Source organism: Sapajus apella, unplaced genomic scaffold (genome assembly GCF_009761245.1).
Source record: "Sapajus apella isolate SASKATOON/1434 unplaced genomic scaffold, GSC_monkey_1.0 scaffold23, whole genome shotgun sequence".
NCBI classification, from domain to species: Eukaryota; Metazoa; Chordata; class Mammalia; order Primates; family Cebidae; genus Sapajus; species Sapajus apella.
The window spans coordinates 20,038,131-20,061,130 of record NW_022436963.1 but is presented as its reverse complement, the minus strand read 5'-3'; the positions used below and the strand labels follow the sequence as shown (position 1 = coordinate 20,061,130).

Genomic DNA, 23,000 nt, shown 5'->3' with positions numbered 1-23,000 from the left:
TCTCAAAAAACCCCTCCCAAAACAGAAAAACAACCAAAACAAAACCAAAAACACCCTCAAAGTCCTTTTTACTGCTTTCCATCTTTTCTTTTACTGTTCTGTGTTGTTGCCTCTTCCAGGAGGGTTTCCTGGATTCCAGCAATCCCCAGTGATATTGCCCTTTTCCACATGGTTAAAGTCTTTGTTTTCATTATGCTAAAACACACTGCCAAATATTGAATGGCCTACTCTGTTGGCTGCCCCTTGTGGTTTTTTTTTTTTTTTTTTTTTTCTTTTCCAGTTAGATTGTCACCTGTGAATTGACAATCAGTTTTCTTAATTTCCCCCAGCATGCTTTAGTATAGTGCCAGTAGCGAGTCTACTTTCAGTACACACAGGCTGGGTGTTTGAATATCTTTAAATAGCTCAGGACCTTTGATAGTTCACAGCATGGACTTCTGTTATAGAAGTCACAGGGCCGGGTGCGGTGGCTAGTGCCACTACTTTGGGAGGCTGAGGCAGGAGGATCGCTTTAGCCCAGGAGTTCGAGACCAGCCTGGGCAACATGGCAAAACACTGTCTCTACTAAAAATACATAAAATGAGCCAGGCATGGAGGTGTGCGTCTATCGTCCCAGCTACCTGGGAAGCTGAGGTGGGAGGATCGCCTGAGTCCCAGAGATCAAGGATGCAGTGACCCCTGATAGTGCCACTGCGCTCCAACCCGGGTGACAGAGTGAGGCTCTGTCTCAAGAAAAAAAACAAAGAAGTAACAGAAAGAACCAACAAACGCTGAATCCCATTAAGCCTGCATTTATTATGTGTAGTATTCCATAGAAAAAATTACCATTTCATTTAGACGCTGTCAGTATATTTTGATTTAACTTTTTCTTTTGGTAGTACTATTTAGTGTGATAGTGTTACTTAAATTATATCTTATGTTTATTTAAGGATAGTTAGAATTCTATTTATAAATATGCCTTTATTAAAAATTTAAACGTGTAATTATTATAATAAAAACGTACATAGTGTAAACCAGTTAACATGTTAGCATGGTCAAAAGATTTCCTTTTTTGCCCACAGGAGGGCACCAATGTCAAACAAAAGATGAATTTAAGGTTGAAATGTAATACAGGTTAGATTAAGCTTTTAAGAAGCATTTATCCTACTAACAGGTTAGAATGGCCAATATTGTCTGCGATGGGCTTTGTCTTGCCATATAATTCACTCATGGCTGAATTTACTGTGTATATATATGTCCCTGAGCTGTTTGTTAACAGTAGCTAATTCACACTGTATTTTTCCTGAAATGGTCCACGAGTCATTGTTACAGCTGGAAGGCACCTTGGAAGTCATCCAGTTAAACTCTATTTGTTTACAGATGAGGAATTTGGGAAGCATGGACGTTAAATGACCATTCATTTGGGAGTGAAACTAGGGCCTTACATTTATTCATTTATTAACAAAGCATTTAACTTCCATGGTATGCAAGGTATTACACTAGCAGTTGGGGTAGAAGAGAAATAAGACATTATTTCTACCCTCAAGAACTTTACATTCTGGTTATAAGTAAATAGACTACCATTTACCCATAGCAATGATGATAGTATTAGAAGACCCATTCATTAATGTTTATGAAAATTTTTTATGTAGAAGATAGATCCTATCATGTAAAAACTTTTTGGATAAAATTCAAGTGCTTGGCAACTCGTAGATAGCCTCCGACATTTATGTTGGCTACTGATTATGTTAAATAAAATCCATAGAGACTGTTTTATTTGAAAAATGAGAAATGAGAGGAAAATTTCCAATTAAAAACTGGTCTAATTAAAAGAAATAAACCCTCTGCAGTAAGGATAATTGGGCCTTGAGAGATTTATGGCTAAACTGTCATTACGGTTTACATTTGTTCAGCCCTAGACCTGGGCAATTTCACTTGGACAACAAGCTGCAGAGCCATGCTGGGTGCTGCCAATTTTGGTGAGCTCATTTTATTGTATGTAATTTGCCAGCTAAGTTTTATGTATACTGTCTCTTAATTAACCATTATCACTTAGCAGTTACTGCTTTTGTACTTTTTACTTCATGGTCACTTGAAGGCTGGAGTTTTTCTTCATTAACAAAATGCGTAATCTGACCATAAATCCATTAGAAAGGAATACGTCAGTGCCCTTAAGATGCTGTGTGGTTTTAAGGAATTCCTCAGTTCTTAAAATGACAGAGTGTAAACCTTACACAAACAGCATGTCTACTTATTTAAATCATCTCTGACTAGAAGAGCCCTTTTTAAAAATGGGAAAAGAATCTTATTTCTTTCTTTGGGCACATGTGCAGTTTTGTTACATGCATAGATGGCGTGGTGGTTAAGGCACGGCTTTTAGAGCATCCATTACCTGATTTATGTACATTGTACCCATTAGCTGATTTCTCATCCACCCCCTCCAACCTTCTCACATTTCTAAAACAACTCTCTACCACCTGATTTAGATGAGATGGTATTGGTAACACTTGAAATTAAAATGACATTTATAAAATTCTTTAATATTTAATAGACAGTTATTGTCTTTAATGGCTCGTTTACAATATGCTTTAGCATGTTGTAAAATTGTTCAGTAGTAAATTCTTCACTGATGTTTTTAAGCAAGCAATAAAAAGCAATTTATGACATGTATATACCACATATTGGTGGAAAAATATGGTTGCTTTAACATAAGACAATGAACATTCCTTAAATACAAAGTAATGCCACATATGTGATAATTATAAATGATAGCTCAGTGGAGGTTCTGCCATGTGTCAGTGCTTGAAATATAGTCACATAAACGTTGGTAACCTATTAAGTACGTTTACTTTCACCAGCACACTCTTTAATATAAGAAGATCATTAATACCTGCCTTATTTCAGGATATATTTGTCAAGAGAGAAGTTACATTTCTTTGTGTTGCTTTGGTGGAAAAGCCATTTGCAGATTTCTGAAGACAATTCAATGTGATTGTGTTATTTAAGCAACTGGAAATGGAAACATCTTTCCTCATTTCTGTGTGGAGAAATGATGAACAGTTTGATGTAGGCAAGTTCTGCTTCAGAATTTCTATTGATTATCGGAATGGAAAGACATTACTACTTTCCACTCATAAAACCCTCTAATTACCCCCCAAACCCAGGTTGCTGATTTCTGAAACATTTTCGACTTCCATCATCATCTGTCTGTGTGGAAATTAGTATGGAAAAATGATTAACCACAATGTCTAAACTCTTCAGGGTGTCACCTCTTACATCATTAGCTGAAAAAATTATTCCTACTTGTGCCCCGACACCCAACGGGCTGAGTACAGAAGGCACCAGGCTATCCCAGTAGATTCCAGCCTGGGAGGTCACTGATTGTGAGTCTGGAAATAGCTAATTATCCAAACCGCCTCACTCTGGAGGTGAGGCAAGATGTGCTTGGAGGCTTCCCTGGTAAGCGGGCAGGCAGGAAAGGGCAGTGTGGTTTAGTAGCACTTGGGCTGTTTGTTTGTTATTAAGTAGATTCTGCTGCACTGTGTATTGTTGTAAAAATGCTTTTGAATTTGAATGTGTTAGGAGGTGAGTTTGAGTGGATGCACAAAAATCCATTTTTAACGTTTTGGTGCTGAATTCCTTCATAGAAATCAGCCGAAGTAATTTAGCCTCATGCATGATCTGGCTCTGGTATATCTTCACTGAAATGTTTTAGAAGTCTATTCAGAAGTGCAGCTGTTTTCCATCTGGTTAAAAAAATGGTGGTGAAGGCACTCAAGCTGTATATAATTCTTGCATACTTGGTCTTAATTTGGGAAATGACATTAGTTAACCTTTAATAAATCAGTAGCAAATCAGAAGCCTGTGCCACTGTTTTTCACTAGCTTTTCAGAGATGAGGCAATATTTATTTAGGTATTAATGTAAACCATCATGGGCACAATTCCAGCATCTGCTAACAAATTCAGTCCAATTGTCTACACAAATTCAGCCACAGATAGAATTTTTAATGTCAGATTGATGACCAATGTCTTCAAGTCCTGAAGAAAGACAGATTTATTCTCTTCCTGTTTACTAAAGCATGAAAAGGGACTGATATTTTTTGGAGATAATTTTACTAGAACTGAAACTTGGTACCAGACAGCGTAAATTAGAATCTTGGCTCAGCCACGTACTAGCTTAGTGAGCTTGGATAAGACACTTCTTCCTATGCCATATTGTGACGTAAATAAACCCTTCTTTTTAAGTGAGTGTATATTTTAAAATGACTAGCAAGTACATGGTTCCTAGCAGGCGCTGTGTAAGTGTTTTTAAAATAAAAACAAATAAACCTTCTCTGGAGGCTTGGGTGAATGCTCAGAGAGTTGAATTAACCAGAACATTCAAGCTTTCAACTCTCCTTATTGTTTAGAATTGGCAGTAAGTTCTCAGTCATTTTAGTATATTTTATAAACTGAAGCCTTTTAAGTACGTATGTAATGTCTTACTTTGGTATCATTTCCAACTTAATGAAAAGTTCAAAGAATAGTACAGAGAATCCCATATACCCTGTGCCCTGATTCACCAATTGTTTACCTTTTACTTATTTTTACATTCATTCATCCCCTCTCTCTTCTCTCTCTCATTTGCTCTATCCTGCTCTTCTCTCTCTCTTTCCTTTTGCCTTCTTCCCGCCCATGTTTTCTTAAAGTCATTTGAAAATAAATGGGAGGCATTTGCCCCTTTATTCTTAAATATTTCAGGGTCTATTTAATAGCAAGGGCATTTTCTTTCTTACCTACAGTATGAGAATCAAAATCAGGAAATTTAATGTTGTAGAACACTGTAATGCAATATACAGGCTATATTCAGATACTGTTGCTTTTCTCACTTATGGCCTTTATGGGCTACATATATGTGTTCTTGCTTTTGTGTGGATGTACAGTTCATTCTGAGAATGACTGTTTTTCCTGGTCCAAGATCCGATGTAAGATCACAGTTGCATTTGGCTGCCATGTTTCTTGCCTTTATTTGAGACAATTCTCATGTTTAGTTTTATTTGTCTTTCATGACCTTGATACTCTTTAAGAATACAGAGAAATTACGTTGCAGGTGTTTCTCAAATTTGAGTTCATTTGATTTTCCTCATGATTAGATCCAGGTTTAAGGTCACTGTGTTTTTCAATTTTAAGAGGAACTGGTATTTCATCATCATATAGATTTTGAGTGGGAAGATGGGGGGAATATGATGCCCTGCAAATTCGCATGTGGAGTGAGGGGGGTTTTCAGACAGAAGAGGTACTCTGAAGGTGCTCATCTACAAGTGAATGACTATATTCTAGAAAGAATAGTTCTTTGGGGGATTTTACCTCACTGATAATGGAGGCAAGAAGATAAAGTGAAGAGGAGGGCACAGCCTCTCTATTTTCCTTGATAAGAAATCAAGTGTAGGTAAAATTCTTTCTTGTGTAACATGGAAATAAATTAAACATCTGAAGAATGGTCTCTTCTGCCTGGGAACCTCAAAGTTTCTTGGTGTCAAGAGACATAAATAGGCTTTCTGCTCTTTTGTAGTAAATCAGTGACTGTCTCTATATAATACCCACACATCAGGCAGAAGATGAAAAATGCAGCCCAGCATCCACCATCTTTTTAGTTCATTCCAAGAATGACCAGACGTGATCTAAAAAAGTTTTCTTAGTCTAGATATGGGCAATGTCTTTCATCACTGAGAGCACTGAGACTCTTTAAAAACAAATGACTTTTGAAGCAGACTGATAGATAGGACTGTGTTATAGTTGGGAACAACAGAGGAATGAAATGATTGCAAATAAATGCTGTTTTTTTTTTGATGCCATGCACAAAATTATTGATCTTTAATGTACTGAAGTTTAGAAGTGACACAGTTTGGTTTAAATGTCCCCTCCAAAACTCATGTTGAAATTTAATTGTCATTGTGATGATATTAAGAGGTAGGATCATAAGAGGTGGATTAGGTCATGAGGCTTCCACCCTCATGAATAGATTAATGTCATTATCTTGGGGGCTGTGTTCTTTATTGTGAGAGTGGATTGTCATAAAAGCGAGTTGAGTCCTTTCTTGCTCTCTTGAATACTCTTCCCCTTCCATCTTCTGCCATAGGGTAATGCAGCAAGAAGGCCCTTACCAGATGCTGGTACCTTCATATTAGACTTCCCAGTTCTAGAACTATGAGAAATAGATTTTTTTCTTTATAAATTATCCAGTTTCAGGTATTCCATTATAGTAGAAGAAAACAGACAAAGGCAAAAAATTGGTACAGAGAGTGGGGTTATTGCTATAACAAATACTTGAAAATGTGGAGGGAGCTTTGGAGCTGGGTAATGGGTAGAGGCTGGAACAGTTTTGAAGTAAATGCTGAAAAAATACTGTATTGCTGTGAATGGAGTGTTAAGGGTAGTTCTGGTGAGGCCTCAGAGGAGAGAAGAGAATAGCTGTAGGAAAAGTCTGAGACTTCTTAGAGATCACTTAAGAGGTTGTGATCAGAATGTTGTTGGACATATGGATGGTAAAGGCTATTCTGATGAGGTCTCAAGCAGAAACGAGAAACATGGTATTGGAAACCAGAGTAGACAATCCTTGTTTTAACATGGTGAAGAATTTGGCTGAATTGTGTCCATGCCCTAGGGTTTTATAGAAGATGGAATTTAAGGGCAGTGATCTAGCATACGTGGCAGGAGAGTGTTCAAGGTGCTGCATGGTTTCTTTGGGTGCTCACAGTAAAATGAGTGAATAGAAAAAATATTTAAAGACAGAATTCATAAGTAAAGGGGAAGCATAACAGAAAGCTTTGGAAGACTCTCTGCCTGGCCATGTAAAGAATAAAACACCACATTTGGGAGAAAATACTAAGGGTGTGGTCAGGCACCCATTTGCTAAAGAGATTAATACAGCTAGAGTGGAGACAGGTGCAGTTTAAGACAATGAGAGAATTACCCTGACAATATTCCACAGACCTTTCAGGCAACCTAGGACCTTGAGGGCAAGATTTCCAAAGCGGTACCTGCGGGACCTCAGCATTTACTGCCCTATGCAGCCTTAGAATTCTGTTCCCCAAATTCCAATGCAGCACCCATCAAGCAGGCCCAGGTATAGCTAGTGCCAGAGCTTCAGAGGGCACAAGTGGTGTGCCTTGGTGGCGTCCACATGGTGCTGATCCTGTGGAAGTACAAAATGTGTGAGCCTTGGAGCCATGGCCACCTCTACATAGATTTCAAAGGATGTATCAGACAGTCTGGAGGTCCTGGCAGAAACTCATTACAAGGGCGGAGCTACCACAGAGAGCAGTACTAGGGGGCACTGTTAAGGTGGAGCTATGAGAGCGAGACTACCTCAGAGACTCCTGAAATGTAGAGCTGCTGGCGTACCACTCCAGCCTCGGAGAGCTGTGGGCACAAGACACCAACCCAAGACAGATGCTGAGTGGATGAGGTCCAGCCAAGCCATGGGGGCAGGGCTGCCAAAGGCATTGGTAACCTGATTTCTGCTGTAGCATGTCCTGTATGCAGGACATATGGAGCCAGAGGACATTATTCTCCAGCTTGAAGACTTAATGTTGTTTTCCCTGTTGGGTTTTGGACATAGTGGGAACCAGTTACTTCCTTCATTTTCGTATTTCTCCCTTTTGGAATGGCAATGTCTGTTTTATGCCTGTTTCATCATTGTGTTTTGGAAGTAGATAACTTGTTTTGATTATATAGGCTTACAGCTGGAGGACATTTGAGGTGGGATGAATCATGCCTTGAGTCTCATATCTGATTTAGATGGAACTCTGGACTTTGGGCTTTTGAATTGATGCTTTTGGGCTATTTAGGCGGAATGAATATGTTTTATATGTGAGAAGAACATGAGTTTCGGGAGGCCAGAGGTGGAATGTTATGGCTTGAATGTGCCTTTCAAAACTTGTGTTGAAATTTAATTGCCTTTTTGATATTGGACTTCCCAGCCTCCAGAACTGTGAGAAATAAATTTCTTTCTAAATGACCCAATTTCTGTTCTGTTATAGCAGCAGAAAATGGACTAAGACATGAGAAGAAAGAGTTAATTCTTTCAAGCCAATGCCTAAGGTACACTCTGGGAAAATACGACTGAATGAGTTACGGCTCAGCCTGAAATTAAACTCCTGGCTCCTTGAATGGCATATGAACTATTAGATCGCATTACTTTCCACTGATGGATCTATTTTTTTAATGAATTGAATACCCAGTGTTTCCTTTTGTGTGAAGAAAACAAGATAAATATTAGCCAGGAAAGGTCATTTTGGTTTCCAATATGTGGGAAGTTCATTATGATGGGTTCTGATAAATTGTATTGTGTAGTTCTTTCTGATAGCAGAAGGTCACATCGTGCCCTTGGGTGGACATAAGAACAAACATACTTAATAAAGTTGGAGGATTTGGCAGGTGAACATTTTCAAGTTGTTGTTTTTCTGAGCAACTCATACTTATACAGTTATTTAAAGCCATTTCCCTCATGTTGAACTAATTACTGAAGGCCCATACCCTCTTATATGAAGCCCAAAGTGGTGAGTCTTCAAATTTATCACCGAAAGTGTTCTTTAATCAAACTTGTGGAATTATCTTCCGGCTATCTAAGAGAAAAATCTCAGTTGTGCTTGGTGGTGGATTCTTAACTGGTTCTACAGGATTCTAAAGTAATTAGACTGTGTTTCAAAAATCATTTTTATGTTATATTTGCAACTTGAATATATATTAATGCATATCATTATTTTTCTCTGATCTCCACCACAGGGAGAGATGTATTTAACTTAGCATCATTACAAATGGTATAGTTTCATGTTCTGTTTTTTCCTCAAGATGTCTTTGCTTTAGGACCATCTGAGTCCTTTTACAAATGTGTTCACTAAGTAGAAATTTTTTTTTTTAGGTTTGTGCATTGAGGGAGTGTCAATTGCAGTATTCACAAGTGTTCTCTATATTTTGGTATGGTGGATTATATTGGAAAATACTTTTTCACTTGGTGTCCTATTAACATTTTTTTCAAAAAGCAACCTTGTAGATTGTCTAGCATCATCTTCAGGCTTATGCCACACAAACCTAAGACTTCAGAGCTTTGTGCTGGCTTTTCCACTGCTCTATGGGCATGGGCAAATTGCATGTCTTGGGAAGTTGTTATCTCCAACTTCCAGTTTTGTCCAATGGTCAACGAAATGGGAGAGTGAAATTGATGCATTTCAAATGATTTGGGGCCCTCTGTTACATTTTGAATACCCTTCCCATTGCAGGAAGTTCTTTAAAACTATATTGTGTTAACTAATATGTGGCTAGTTAATGACTGTAGAATTTTCTATCTTTTCCTTCCTAATATTAGGACACCTCACAACTATGGATATGTTTGGCTGCCTGCCATTTGCCTGAAACTGCAGGTGTCATGGTAAAGACCATTATTTTGCTCCTGGAAATTAGTTTCATTTTAACATTAAAATGCTAATTGATTCCCTTTTTTTTTGGCTTTTTTAACATAGGTCTTCTAAGCTATGATAATTTTTTGGAACGGCAGAAATGATTAGTTCTAGCTACAGATGGGAATTTGGAGTCACTCTGAAATACATCCTGGAATAATTGTGTTTGACTGGAACCAAATCTTACGAAGTCTCCAAGGTAAGATTATTTTAATGTTCACCTAGAGATAATATCTTTACAAAGTATTGAGAATTTTAGCAAAACTGAGTATCCTGGAGTTGATGATTTTTTTTTTGAAGCCTGCTTTTACATAGAATTTTTAGGAATTTGGCGAAATGTTGATCTTTTCATTTTAGCTTTCACTTGTGAAAGAAATTATTTCAGTTTGCAAAACAGTACTTTGGTTTATTCAGTAGAGGAAAAGATGAGGAAATATAAATCTATTGCTGAATAGCTTTCTGGCCCCACCCCTACCACCCTGCCTGGCATTTCTCTAGAGGAATGGTTGTTGAGCTATTGTTAAGAGAATACTTGTTTTAGGGACTGGGAACTTGTTGCTACTCACCCAGCAACTCGTTATGTAGAATTATCCATTTAAGAAGAAGATGGATTAGGGATCATTGCCTGGGATTTGGAATGTCTGCTTTTGAGACTTTTGATTTCAGTGGTTTGTTGTTGAATCCAACCAGGAAAACAGAAATCATTCTGCTGGTTTTTTCACTGCTCCGTGAGGTTGGGTAAATTGCATGTCCTGGGAATGCATTATCTCCACCCTCCGTTTTTGTCCAATGGAAAGTGAATTTTGGAGACTGGTTATACATATGATGGGAGAGTCTGGGAAACTGAGCAGAAGACACGCAGGAAACCACTGCATGCCCCGGCTGGGGATCATGGAAGTAGTCCATGGGGAAGCAGTGCTAGAAGAAGGGAACTAGACTGGAAGCTGCAACCATAGTGGGCCCTTCTGTCCGGAACTGGAGCCATGGTGGAGAAATGGCCAATCCACAGATCCTGCCAAAGACAGAGAAGGCAGGGAGAGATGTCCTTGCCTATCCCTTTTCGCATTCTCCAGACTCCAGCTGTTGCCTTTCCTTGACTGAACTCAGCCAGTAGCCAGCTAACCTGTGAGCCTGGGAAATGCAGCCTAGAGGACCCTCCAGTCTTTAGTTCAGGGAAAAGGGGAAGAATGGATCTGAAGGCACAACAGGCCCAGACTGTCACATAATTCATATATTTAAAATAAATTTTTGTTTCTTTTTCATTTTATAATATCACTTTCATTACTGAAAAACGTTCCATCTCATGGCTGTGTCATATTTTGTTTAACCAGTCTCATACTGTTAAACACTGGGATCATTTTTCTCTGTTCCTCCCTCTGTTCCTCTGTCCCTCTGTCCCTCTGTCCCTCCATCCCTGCCTCCCTGCCTTCTTTTTTTGAGACAGGGTCTCACTCTTTGCTCAGGCTGGAGTGTGCTGGTACAATCATAGCTCATTCCTGCCTTGAATTCCTGGCCTCAAGCAATACTTCCACCTCAGTCTCCCATTGTGCTGGGATTACAGTCATGAGCCACCATGCATGGCCAGATCATTTTCAGTAGTATAAACAATAAAAAGGTCCCATACATTGCTTGTTATTTCTTTAGGGTTAAATCCTATAAGTGATCTGCTAGGTTGAAGGATATGAACATTGTGAACATTTGACACACATGATCAAATTATCTATCAGTTTATGGTTTTGACAAGTTAAACCTTTTCTCTTTGTATTAGAGATATTTCATTCAGTTATTGCCAATAGTGGGACATTATTTTAAATATTTGAATTGCTTTCCTTTGAGTGTGGGTGGAATTGTGGTTATGATGAGATTCACATCTTTGATTAAATTACACCTGTAAGGCAGAGATGAAGGGATTTCACCAGTGTTTTTAAGGTCCCACATACACTGACTTTCAGTTAATCAAAAGAAAGATTATCCTGGGTGGGACTGACCCAATCAGGTAAGCCCTAAAAAGGGACTGAGCCTTTCCTGGAAGAAGAGATTCAAACCATGAAGGAGCATATGCAGGGGGCATGTGGCAAAGATGTGGCAAAACCTGGAGAGCAGGTCCTGGCTGATAGCAAGAATACAGGGCCCTCAGTCAGAGAGTCCCTAGAAAATGGCTTGTGCCAACAACCTGAGAGCACTTGGAAGTGATCCTTCACCAGTTGAGCCTCCAGATGAGGACACTCCCAGCTGATACCTTGATTTTAGCTTGTGAGTTTCTGAGCAGAGGACCCAGCCAGAACATGACAAACTCCTGACTTACAGAAACTATGAGATAATATATTGGTGTTTCAAACTTCTCCCATTCAAGCACTAACTAGACCTGACCCTGCTTAGCTTCTGAGGTCAGATGAGATTGGGTGGTTGAGGGTAGTATGGGTATAGATTGTCGTTTTAAACTTCTAAGTTTGGTAATTTGCTTCAGACATTCCTAGCATTCCAAAGTTACACAGAAACATGGAGCTGCTCTGCTTTTAAGGGCCTTTAGTTTCTTAAAGCATGCCTTCCATCTCCCCTACCTCCAAGTACACACAAGAAGGGGACATAAACTCTAGAAGCAGCTTGAAAGGTGGCAAAGAAAATAATATGTGGACCTTCCGTGAGTTTGAGTTGCTATTATCAGTCATATAATTTGGGGGAAGCCCAGAGGCTCAAATTCCCATATTTGATGATTTTTTAAAAAATGCAACACCCTTTCTCACACATAATGTTTTAAAATTCCAGTTGTTACCCCAGTGTCAGCTATTGATCTAGTTGTTACAAAGGCTTATTTCTCTTACCCAAGGATCAGAAGTTCACATGGCCACATGCGAATGAGTCAGGCTGGGTGGGCCTAAGGTACTGGCTTGAGGGAGGGACTATGGAGACCTGTCTAGGGGCAGGTGCGACCACCCCAGTCTGTTACTCCCATGTGGAAATGTGAGCCCAGGGATGTCAGGAATAATTTTTCAAGAGAATCTGGATTCTGATGTGCAAACTGGACATTTTATGTGTTGGCAACCAATTCAATTTATTTTAAAAAAAGGCACAGATCAAACAAAACACATTTACAATCTGGATCAGGTACCCTGACTTCCAATTTGTCATCATTAGCGGCCCCAAAAGGGAAAATTTCAAGGCATCACATAAATGAAGGATTAGTTTTATATTGCTGCATTGCAAATTACCCAACAAAGCAGTTTAAAACCATTTTGAAACAGTTTAAAGGGGCAAAAAGAAGCCAAGGCTTTGTGTTACCTTTAACATCAAATTCTTTAAAGATGATGGCTTGGCTGCTTAAAAGGAGACTGAGTCCCAAATCAATAAGCAATATGCCCTTTATCAAGGTCTATTTGACTGAATTGTGAGAAGTCGCGGGAGAGAAGGCTGGCAGCAGAACCTGTGTGTGCCTGGGAGCGTGGTGTGGGCATGGAGTTCCTCTGAGGCTTTGATGTGTTTTCCCTGGAGCAGGGAACCGGGACTTTGGTAGAAGCATTGCTACGTTTCTGGCAGCTAGAGATGCCTCTTTAGAGGACTTCCTTAGGAGCCTTGCCTATAGTATGACGCAGGCGAGAGGCCAAACTCAGGTGCCCAAGGCCAAGAATCCAAACCCATGTTTTTATTGTGGGCCCATAACTGTGTATACATTTGCATTTATTAAAAGGGGGTTTCTTTGATCCATTGTAGTAATAATGGATGCCATGAGGCATGTGTGAGGCAGAACCTAGTCTCACTAGAATTTCAGGTGCCAAATGCAGTGACTTTTGCTTGAAATGTTAATTTTAAAAAAGCAAACGCCAAAAGTTCATCAAGTTCTATTTACTTAATTCCCTTATGATGTTAGAAAAAAGGGCAGAAAATTAGGCAGTTGGGAATAATGATTTTGTATTTACTCTTTTATTTTAGAATAGAACATGCAACTATAATGTGAACTGAATTGTCTGAGCAACTGTTTTGATACTGTCCATCATAGGAAGTTAAATTTATTTTATATTCACCTGGATTTGCCCGTACTCCTCTCCAAATCTTGATACTGGTTTAGTCAACTGTGAATCTAGTCTTTCGGACCAGAAATCCTTTGTATACAGTCAGAGAAACCAGGAGAAAGTTCTTGGACTACCTGTGCAAAATCTCCGTGGATTCTTTAAGATCTAGAAACCATATATATTTTATTTGCATCTATTCCTAAGTATGTTGCTTTTACATCTCATGGCATAAAATAGAATAAAATCCCCATGCTTTATTAGGGCAACTCGAGCACAGCTTGGGGATTGATAAATGAGCTTCTCACTGACGCATAGTGCTAACTTGGAAAACTCTTAATTATCAAAGGTGTTTATTGAAAATTTAGTTAATGCTCAGTGCAAATAAGGTTTGATTGGTCTTCTGTTTTCTTGGGAGAAAGGAAGTCTAGCTCCAGGGATCTGCCCCTGCTCTCTCCCGCCTTCCTAGGATGGTGCTTGCCAGGGAGCCTGGCCTTCCTCAACCCTCACTGACTCCAGCCCTGCTTTTCCTCCAGGATGAGAGTCTGTGCTAAGTCAGTGTTGCTGCCGCACTGGCTCTTTCTAGCCTACGTGTTAATGGTGTGCTGTAAGCTGATGTCCGCCTCAAGCCAGCACCTCCGGGGACATACAGGTAAGTCCTTTAAGCTCATTATGCACTGCTGAGATCAATTAATAAAACCCCTCCAAATGTCAGAGTCCACATTTTGGACACAGGTAACTGATGAGAGCTTCTGATGGTGTGTAAATAACTAGAGGAAGCATGAAATATGGTGGTGTAACACAGTTTAATGGTTTAGTGCGTAAAGAGTTTTTAAAAAATATTTTTCAGGCTTTTAAAAACTTTTATTTTCTTGGACACACTTTTATGTTTATAGCACTTTTTCTCAAGGAATCCCAGAAAACCAGCAGCAATTTGTGTGGTTGGCGTGTCTGTGTGTGTGTGTGTGTGTGTGTGTGTGTGTGTGTGTGTGTGTACATGTCAGTCCATCTGTCTGACCATCCATCCACACACTCCTATGCTTCCTCAGAAGTAGACCATCTTTATGATAAACTTCAATTAACACTTACAGGGCCTTAGTGAAGGGAACAGTCATATAATTTAAGACCTTTTTTAGACACGTGGAGAAAATAGGCTACGTGATCTTTTTAAAAAGAAGACTGAAAGAAAAATCTGTGGTAACTTTCATAAGGGACTTAAAATGGGGGTTGTTAAAAGATTTAGAGGCAGTCATTCTGATAACTTCTAGTGAAACTCTTATCTGTGTATTGCTGATTTTTAAAGGTGAGATCAAAACCATCAGCTACAGATCGGTTTGTGTTTTTTTGTGTTTCTGTCCTTTCTTTCCTGCATCAACATTTAAAGTGACATAGTGGAAACTCCCCAGTGAATTGTGTTTTCCTGAATAATTCATATTTGTCAATGGACTTGTTGTGAATTAATTTACTCTCTCAGCTGTGGTAATCTGAGGCATGGCAGTGCCAGAAATGTTTTGACTTCTTTGAGGAAGAGTGATGCCTAAACCCCAAATCACGTATGGGTCAGAATTATAAATTCTCTCTCCAAAGGTCTTTGCATGGAAAGTTCATGAGATATTCTTACCATTAATATATAACATGTCATACTTTCCACTTTGTTATTCTGATATTTTAAGGTTAGTTATAATTTTAGGCTCAAGATAATTTTCAAAATCTAATACAACTCAATTTTCCCTCCTCTAGTGACAGTTCCAAGAAGATGAGAAAAATAATGATTGGAGTTGTAGCAAATTAGCATAAAATCAATACTATCTGGCTGCTGCGAAGTACACACAGGTAGTTGGTTGTTGTGCTATGCCTCTTTTTATGAGTCTGTTCACGAGGGTAGTGTTTGAGGTCCTCAATCTTACCTGTTTAATACAGATAAGATTACTCCACTGTTTTCCTGACTGGAGTTTAAGAGCCAGACTAGTTGACAGGCAAAGCATTTCAGTGAGATGACCACCCACTCCCATTCATGCTGTAAATTTTCTCTAATAATCTTGCAATGTCCATGTGGCAGTTTTGTCCCGATTTAGTGCTCAGCTGATGGAGAACTCAGGATCACCAGAAATAACTGAGGCAGTGCACTGAGATCCTGAGAAACTCTGGTTAGATTTTCACTCCACTGCGGATGTATTACAGTGGGAGCAAGTTGCAGAGAGTTAACTGCAGAAGGCTGTGTGTAAGTGTCCAGAAAGGCTCCCAGCATGGTCCCATGGGCTTTGTGGTTAGTACTGGCCAATTAAAGAAATGGTGGCACTAGGAACCCCTCGTTAGAAGTTTGATGCTTTTTATGGCTTGGATTAGAAGAGTGGCTTGTTGATTGTTATGTGTAAACAAGGAGACATTTTACAACCATATCTCTACCTACCTGCCTAAGAGACACAGAGAGAAGAAGGTGGCAGTCTCCCCCCAGTTTTGGGAGATGGAGTGTTATGGTAGGTGGGCATCAAAGATTTAATTTTAGTTTAAGCATTAAAAAAAAACCTAAATAAAAACCCACCTAATTTTCACAGGATGGGTGGTGAGACTCTTTCTTGAAGACAAATGGCACTGATACATTTCCACAGAGTCCAGAAATGGTATTTTTAAGCAACTATAAGACACAAAAGACCACTTTTGTTGTTTTTAGTCTATTTGCCATAATAATTGAGCAGAAGATCACATACACATATAGGACTTGTGTAGCTTCAAGCTGTAGAAAAGGTGAAGGGCCAATTGGCAGATCCTTTTCCTTTAAAAGGAAGCCAGGGCTAACTCTGTTATTTCTTCAGTTAGCAATTCCTTTTGTTCCTTTTTTTTTTTTTTTTTTTTTTTTTTGGGCTGTAAGCAGAGCATCATTTCCCCACAAGGGGGCAGCAAACATGGCAAAGTGGAAAGATGCCGTCTGGAAGGAAGTTTCAGAAACTTGACTCCAGTGGAATTAATCATTTAGGGATCTTCCTGGAGGTTTCATTCGGCGTAGACATGAGTGGTTGTGACACAGAGCATCTTACAATTTTAAGATTTATTACTGGGAATATTTGGGCACTTCAAAAATACGGATTTGGTCTTTTAAAGTTGAAATTGTAGCTAGTTTTCTGAGCCAGCTGAGAGAGTTGGAAACTTGGGTGCTATTGATTTATACATTCACTTTAATAGTTCCATTTCCCCAGAGAACTTTGAATATAACCTGGACTGCGCTGTTTCAATTCCACCAAATGCTGTGGTGCTTGGTGACTATTTAATCTGTTGGCATAAAGTCCCTGGAAAAAGTGGGGCATGCCTGGAAATGAAGCAACAAAGGAAATCAAATGTTGTGTCAGGGGGTGGGGTCTAAAGTCAAACATAATTCTGGTTCTGGTACATCTTGGCTGTGTGGCCTCATCCAGGCCACTTAACCTGTCTGAGCTTGTATCATCGTCTATAAAAATGATATGATATACATGCCTACTTTAATTGGAGTTACTGGGATAACTAAATACGGAAAAGTAGGTGAAGAGATTAGCACATAGGGAACATTCCATAAATGGCAGCTGTTTTCACATTTGGAGGCATCTAGAATGAGTCTGGAAAGATTCACATTCCAGGAACGGCTGAAGACTGTGAGCTTGGGTGAGTAGATGTGGTCAGAGCCTTCAGGGTTTGAAGCTTTCTCATGTATAAGAGAAAAAGACTTGCTTTTCATTGTTCTAGAAAGCTGACTGTAGTGGAGAAAGTCACTTTAGGAAGACAGGTTTCAGCTCAATCTTAAGAAGGAGGGAAAGGCTTCAGCAAGCTGGAGAACAGAGTGACCTAGAGAGGGTGTTGAGAGCTCTTTTATTTGCTGGCCTTGAGCTAAATCTGCTGTAGAGAGGGTGTCTCACTGATTGGGAAGTAGTTAGATATCAAGAATGGTGAAGGGTCTGAGCCTTTACCCTCCTCGCAAGCTGATAGTTTAGCTGGTCGTAGTTTCGCGGATGCTGGGCAGAAAGCATGAGATACTTAGGTCAGAGATGAAAGATTTTATTTTATTTTGGTGCTTATGTTTTGAGATGGAGTCTCACTTTGTTGCCCAGGCTGGAGTGCAGTGGTGCAATCTTGGCTCACTGCAACCTCTGCCTCCCAGGTTCAAGTGATTCTCCTGTCTCAGCCTCCTGAGTAGCTGGGATTATAGGCACCTGCCACAACGCCCAGTTAACTTTTGTATTTTTAGTAGAGATAGGGTTTCACCATGTTGTCCAGGCTGGTCTCGAACTTCTGAACTCAAGTGATCCGCCCACCTTGGCCTCCCAAAGTGCTCAGATTGCAGGTGAGGCACCACAACTGGCCTGAGACAAAAGATTTTATTACTCATGGCACAGGAAGCAGCATGAGCTTCAGGTTTGCTTCAGTCCTTCTTTCATTCTTGGGCAAGTTATGAAACCTCTTTGGGACTCAGCCTTTTTCTATGCAAAACGAGAATAATAAAAATAATAAAAAATAATCCTCAGAGTTATAGTAAGGAATCAGTTAATGTCTGGGAAATGCTGAGAACTGCGTTTGCCTAGCAAGTGCTCAAATGCTAGCCGTCTTTATTTAGACCTGCCTTCTTCTTTTGAATTTTTTTTTATTTATTTTGTAGAGGTTCTGTACTGTTCAAATTTATGGAAATTTAGGTTTTCTGTTTTTTTTTTTCCTGTTATAAATGCAAAACATGCGAGTTGTGATTGTGTATTTTGGTGGCTTACGTTATTTTTAACTTAGGGTACATTCTTTGAAGAGCAGTTGTTGCATCCAAGTTTGGCCTCATGTCTTCTTCCCCTCTAAGGGCTGACATTTACAGGAACCCTGCAAATATGCTTGACTGCATGGACTGTATCTCGAATTTTCTTCAAGAAACCTGGTACTTTAAAAAATACTAATTAAGTGGGGCATATAACATCTATTACAGCAGTCTCTCTGAGGTTTAAATCTGTGAAAATGATAAAATCGTATGTGCAAGCTGCTATTTGTACTTTACCGGCAGAAATGAATTGTATCCTACGCAGATGAGTTTGAAAAATGATTTTCTTGCATTGCCTAAGTTCTGACACTAGGGGGTAGGCAAGGCTTATCATAGAGCCACACATGTAATTTTTGCATGTTCTACAGCCGCTCTGAAAAAAGTAAAAGGAAACAGAGGAAATTAATTTTACTAACATATTTTATTTAACCCAATATATTCAAAATATTATCATTTTTAACATGTGGCCCTAGCCACATTTCAAGTGCTCAGTAGCCACATGTGGTTAGCGCCTACTGTGTCATGAACTAATAATAAGTTAGGTCTTAATATTGCTTTTTTAAAGATTAGAATTATTAGTCATTTTAATTTTCATGGGTCTGTCATAGAGCACAGTATTTAACTCTCTTTGTTTTATTTATTTTATGTCTTAGTTACTTAGTTTTTTTTTTTTTTTTTTTTTTTAACCAATGACTACTAAATTTAGAAAAAGTACCAGGTAAGTGGGGTTTGTAATCTCAAGTCATAAAGAATGGGGAAGACAGTTCTGTTTCCTGATGAATTGCTTATGTTCTTATTCTCTGCAAGAGCGTATTTTTAGGGAGGGGGAAGGGGCAAAAATAATTTGACAGTGTGTGTATGTGTGTGTGTGTGTGTATGTGAGTGTGTGTGTGTTTATGCATGTGATACCAACCATTAAGTCTTAAAATTACTCACTAGCAAACTTATTTTGATCAATAATGAGCACTTACCCGCTGGGGTGAAACCTGATGATACTGTTTTAATATGGTTTTTCCTATACTTTCCTCTGTCTTCCTTCCTCCTGTCCTACTTCCAACGAATGGTTATTTCAGTAAATCTATGGATGTATTGCTATGTAGGCAACTCCACAATAACATACTCTATTTTATGAGCAAGAAAAAGACAAGACTGTGGAATGGTTTAAAGGGCCTGTGTTTTGGTAGCAATGGAAAAAGGCATCCATAAAATAGTGGTTACTTTACTCTCTCCCTGGGGATTTTTGCACTTAAAAAAACACAGAGGACCCCCTGCAGCTATATTCCACCTGAACCTTACAAAGTAGAGTGCAGGCACCTGTATTATTTAACAGCGGTACTAGTGATTATTCAGACCTGTAGCCAAAGACGAGAGCCACTGATTCAGAAGAAAAAAAACAGCTGGAAGTTGGACTCTAGCTCCTATCAAGGTACAGTTTGGTCTGAGTGGTGACGAGTCTCCATTTCAGTCTTGCTGTGCCACGGTCAGGCTGAGGAGAGGTGTATTTCACCCCGTCAAAGTGACCTCCATCTCCACCTCTTGGGAAGGACTGTGAAAACACTCATTTTGTACCAACTCCACTTTGTGGATGCTAAAAGCTTCCATTGTGAGGGATTCCATTGACCTCCCTTGTACCTCATATTATATTTCTGAAATGCCATCTTGATGGGCTCATGATAATCTCAGCATTTAATAAGAAGGGAAAGGAACAAATTATATGAGGTGTTAATAGTCAGCTTCTTCTCATATCCTCAGCTGCAAGTTCAAGTCCCAGTGCCACCGGCAAGGTCAGCTTTTCGAAATGTATGACAAATGAGCATGCTTTACATCCTTTTTTTTTTTTTTTTTGTGGGAAGAAAAGTTTGTCTTACCGACGGGAGTAAAGAATTTCAGTTCTTTAAATGACTTGTGAGCCATCCTACTTGGCAGAGCAGACTTCTTCACCCTTCCCTCTTTGAGTCTTTGAGGTGGAATAGACAACGTCTTTGAAGAGTTCTCTGGGCAGTTTGGAAAAAGATTCTCCGTACCCTTGAGAAGAAACTTCCCTTTTTCTTCTTTTAAGCCATGGCCTTAGACTCATTTAAACAGGTCTACAATTTGGGGTTTAAAAAACCACAGGTCAATACCTCATCTGTATGTCAGTGCTATACGAGGAAATTGGAATCATTTGTTCCATATAAGGAAAATAAAATCATTGGTGAAAGGAAACAGCAGGAGTAGAGACGGGGCAGGAAGAAAAATGACGTTTTATGTTTTCCTAGGTGTTGCTTGGATGCTTTAAATATTTTGGTCCATATGGTAGCCTCAGAATAGAACACTAAAATAATATTATCGAAAGGACATTTAAAAACCCATTACAAAGGATTGTGAGAAGACTGTGTTTGCAAGAGTTAAAAACAGTTTGACTGCTAAGTCCAAGTATCATCAGTGCTTATATTTTAGGGTGTGTCTGAAATCAGATAAGAACTATAACTAAGTCCGACAGGATTAGAAGGGCATGAGGTGGTTGGCTGTCTCCAGTGGGTCTCTGTTTTTTTCTTACCTGTCAGGGATCGGGTAATGGGATCCTAGAGGCAGAGAGGGAACAATAGAGAAATTTGTTTCAGGAAAAATATTATATGGGCATGAAATGAAATAAGTGAATAGCAACAGTGTTGTTATCAGTAGGCAGTTTTTCAGTAGCTCATTACTGACATTGCACAGGTACTTGGGAAAGGACGGGAAATAAATAGCAGCCATCCAGGGGTGTGGGAGATTTGAGCAATGTGAACTTGGTTTTGCATAAAGGAGTACAAAGTAAAGATGTGTGTCTTCTTCCCGAAAATCAAACAGTTATAGATTTTGGAAAAGTCTTCTTTGCTCTCTGTAAAGTCTTACTTGTTTGGAAAGCATTTGCAAGGGATAGGGGAAGGCTTGTCTTTCAAGGGAGCTTTCAAAGCCTGATTGGATTTGAGCTAGAGAAGTGAACACGTGAACTGTTGCTGTTTTCTGCCCTCCCTCCAAGTTACCTGTCGTCATTTTACAGGCTTTTCAAGTATGTGTTGCCCCGTGGAGGACAATGATTTCTAACTAGGCACAGTCTATGTGTTTGAGCTGTTGCTGCTAACCATATCCAAAAGGAAATGATGCCCACGTTGAACAGGAGAGATCAGCTATTAATATGTATTACTTTTCTAGTGAGTGTGCCTTCAGGATACCATCTAGAAACTGGAAACATCCACAGAATGGCTAGATCAGCATTTTTCTGGCCCAGGGTGTGTGTGTGTATGTATGTATGTCTGTGTGTGTCTGTTGTGTCTGTGTCTGTTTCTGTTTGTCTTTTCCTGGAAAACGGATATGACATTGCCTGATCTCTCCAGGTGGGAGCAAGGTTGTTAGCCTTTCTCTTCTACCTTATGTTGTACTGATCTGGAATTCGTTTTCTAATGAGCCTGATTTATGCCTCATAGGTGTGTGACACATCAGAACCTGAATTGTCACTGAGACCTGAATTTGAACCTTACTAATTTTAGAATTTGTAATGAAATGTGTAATGAAAGATCAGCCTTCAAATGATAGGGCTGATATTTACCCATGTTGTCTATGAAAAGAGATTTGCTAAGCAAATAAATGGTATAAACATATTTACCTGGGAGCTGTTCAAGTTATCTTAAAAAATTGTCAAGTGCTTTGGGAAGCATTTATTTAACATGAAGTCAAAATGCTTGTGCCTTTTCTCTGCAAAGTCCTACCTATGTGATCCTGGGCAAAGTTATTACATCTCTCTGAGCCTCAGTTTCTTTTTCCTGGAAGTGAGTATTACAACATCCCCTACCTAAAAGTGTTTTTGTGATGTGAAATGAGACAATTTATCTAAAGGGCTTGGTATTATGTCTGGGAACTAATGCATTTTCTTTTTATTGCTACGTAGTAGTTATATATATCTTTGGGGTACATGTGATAGTTTGATACATATATACAATGTGTATATATGTAAATTAAACCAGGACAATTGTGACATCAATCACCCCAAACATTCACCCTTTGTTTATGTTGGGAATGTTGTGATTCCTCTTCTCCAGTGATTTTGAGCTGAAACCAAATCATTATTAACTATAGTTGCCCTATCATACTATTGAACACTAGATTATATTCCTTCTATCTAACTGTTCTACTACCATGAAATCTACTTTTTTAGACTCACACATATGAATGAGAACATGCAGTATTTATCAGTCTGTGCCTTGCTTATTTAACTTAACATAATGACCTCCAGTTACATCCATATTGCTGCAAATGACAGGATTTTATTCTTTTTTAATGACTGAATATGTTGTTCTCATATCTTGGCTATTGCAAATAGTGCGGCAGTAAACATGGGAGTATGGCTATCTTCTTGATATGCTGGTTTCCTTTCTTTTGGATAGATATCCATCAGTGGGATTGCTGGATCATTTTTTTATTTTTTATTTTTAGTGTTCGAGGAACCACTATCCAGTTTTCTGTAGTGGCTGCTCTAATCTACATTCCCCCAACAATGTGTGAGTGTTCTCCTTTCTCCACGTTCCTGGCAGCATCCATTATTTTTTGTTTATTTGATGAAAACCATTTTGACAAAGGTGAGATGATATCTCATTGTGGTTTTGGCTTGCATTTTTCTGTTGATTAGTGATGTTGAGCGTTTTGTTCACGTACCTGTTAGTCGTTGTCTTTTGAGATGTTTATTCAGATCTTTTGCCCATTTTAAAATTGAACCGTTTCTATTTTTTTTCTGTTGAGTTGTTGGAGTTCCTTATATATGCTGCTTATTAATTGATTGTTGGATGGATAGTTTGCAAATA

At 39.0% G+C, this 23,000-nt stretch overlaps 1 protein-coding gene across 3 annotated transcripts in view; it reads left to right on the top strand.

The window, feature by feature from the left end:
- TAFA4 (TAFA chemokine like family member 4) overlaps window positions 1-23,000 on the top strand; it is a 209,587-nt gene that overhangs the window by 36,778 nt on the left and 149,809 nt on the right. Inside the window, exons 2-3 of one of the 3 annotated variants that reach the window (XM_032290431.1) lie at window positions 9,481-9,616; window positions 13,959-14,073. In XM_032290431.1, the coding sequence (XP_032146322.1) occupies window positions 13,959-14,073 (115 nt within the window). In that variant the 5' untranslated portion in view covers window positions 9,481-9,616. Of the gene's footprint in view, window positions 1-9,480; window positions 9,617-13,957; window positions 14,074-23,000 lie in introns of all 3 variants that reach the window. The other 2 variants (XM_032290434.1, XM_032290432.1) reach the window with 2 other exon arrangements.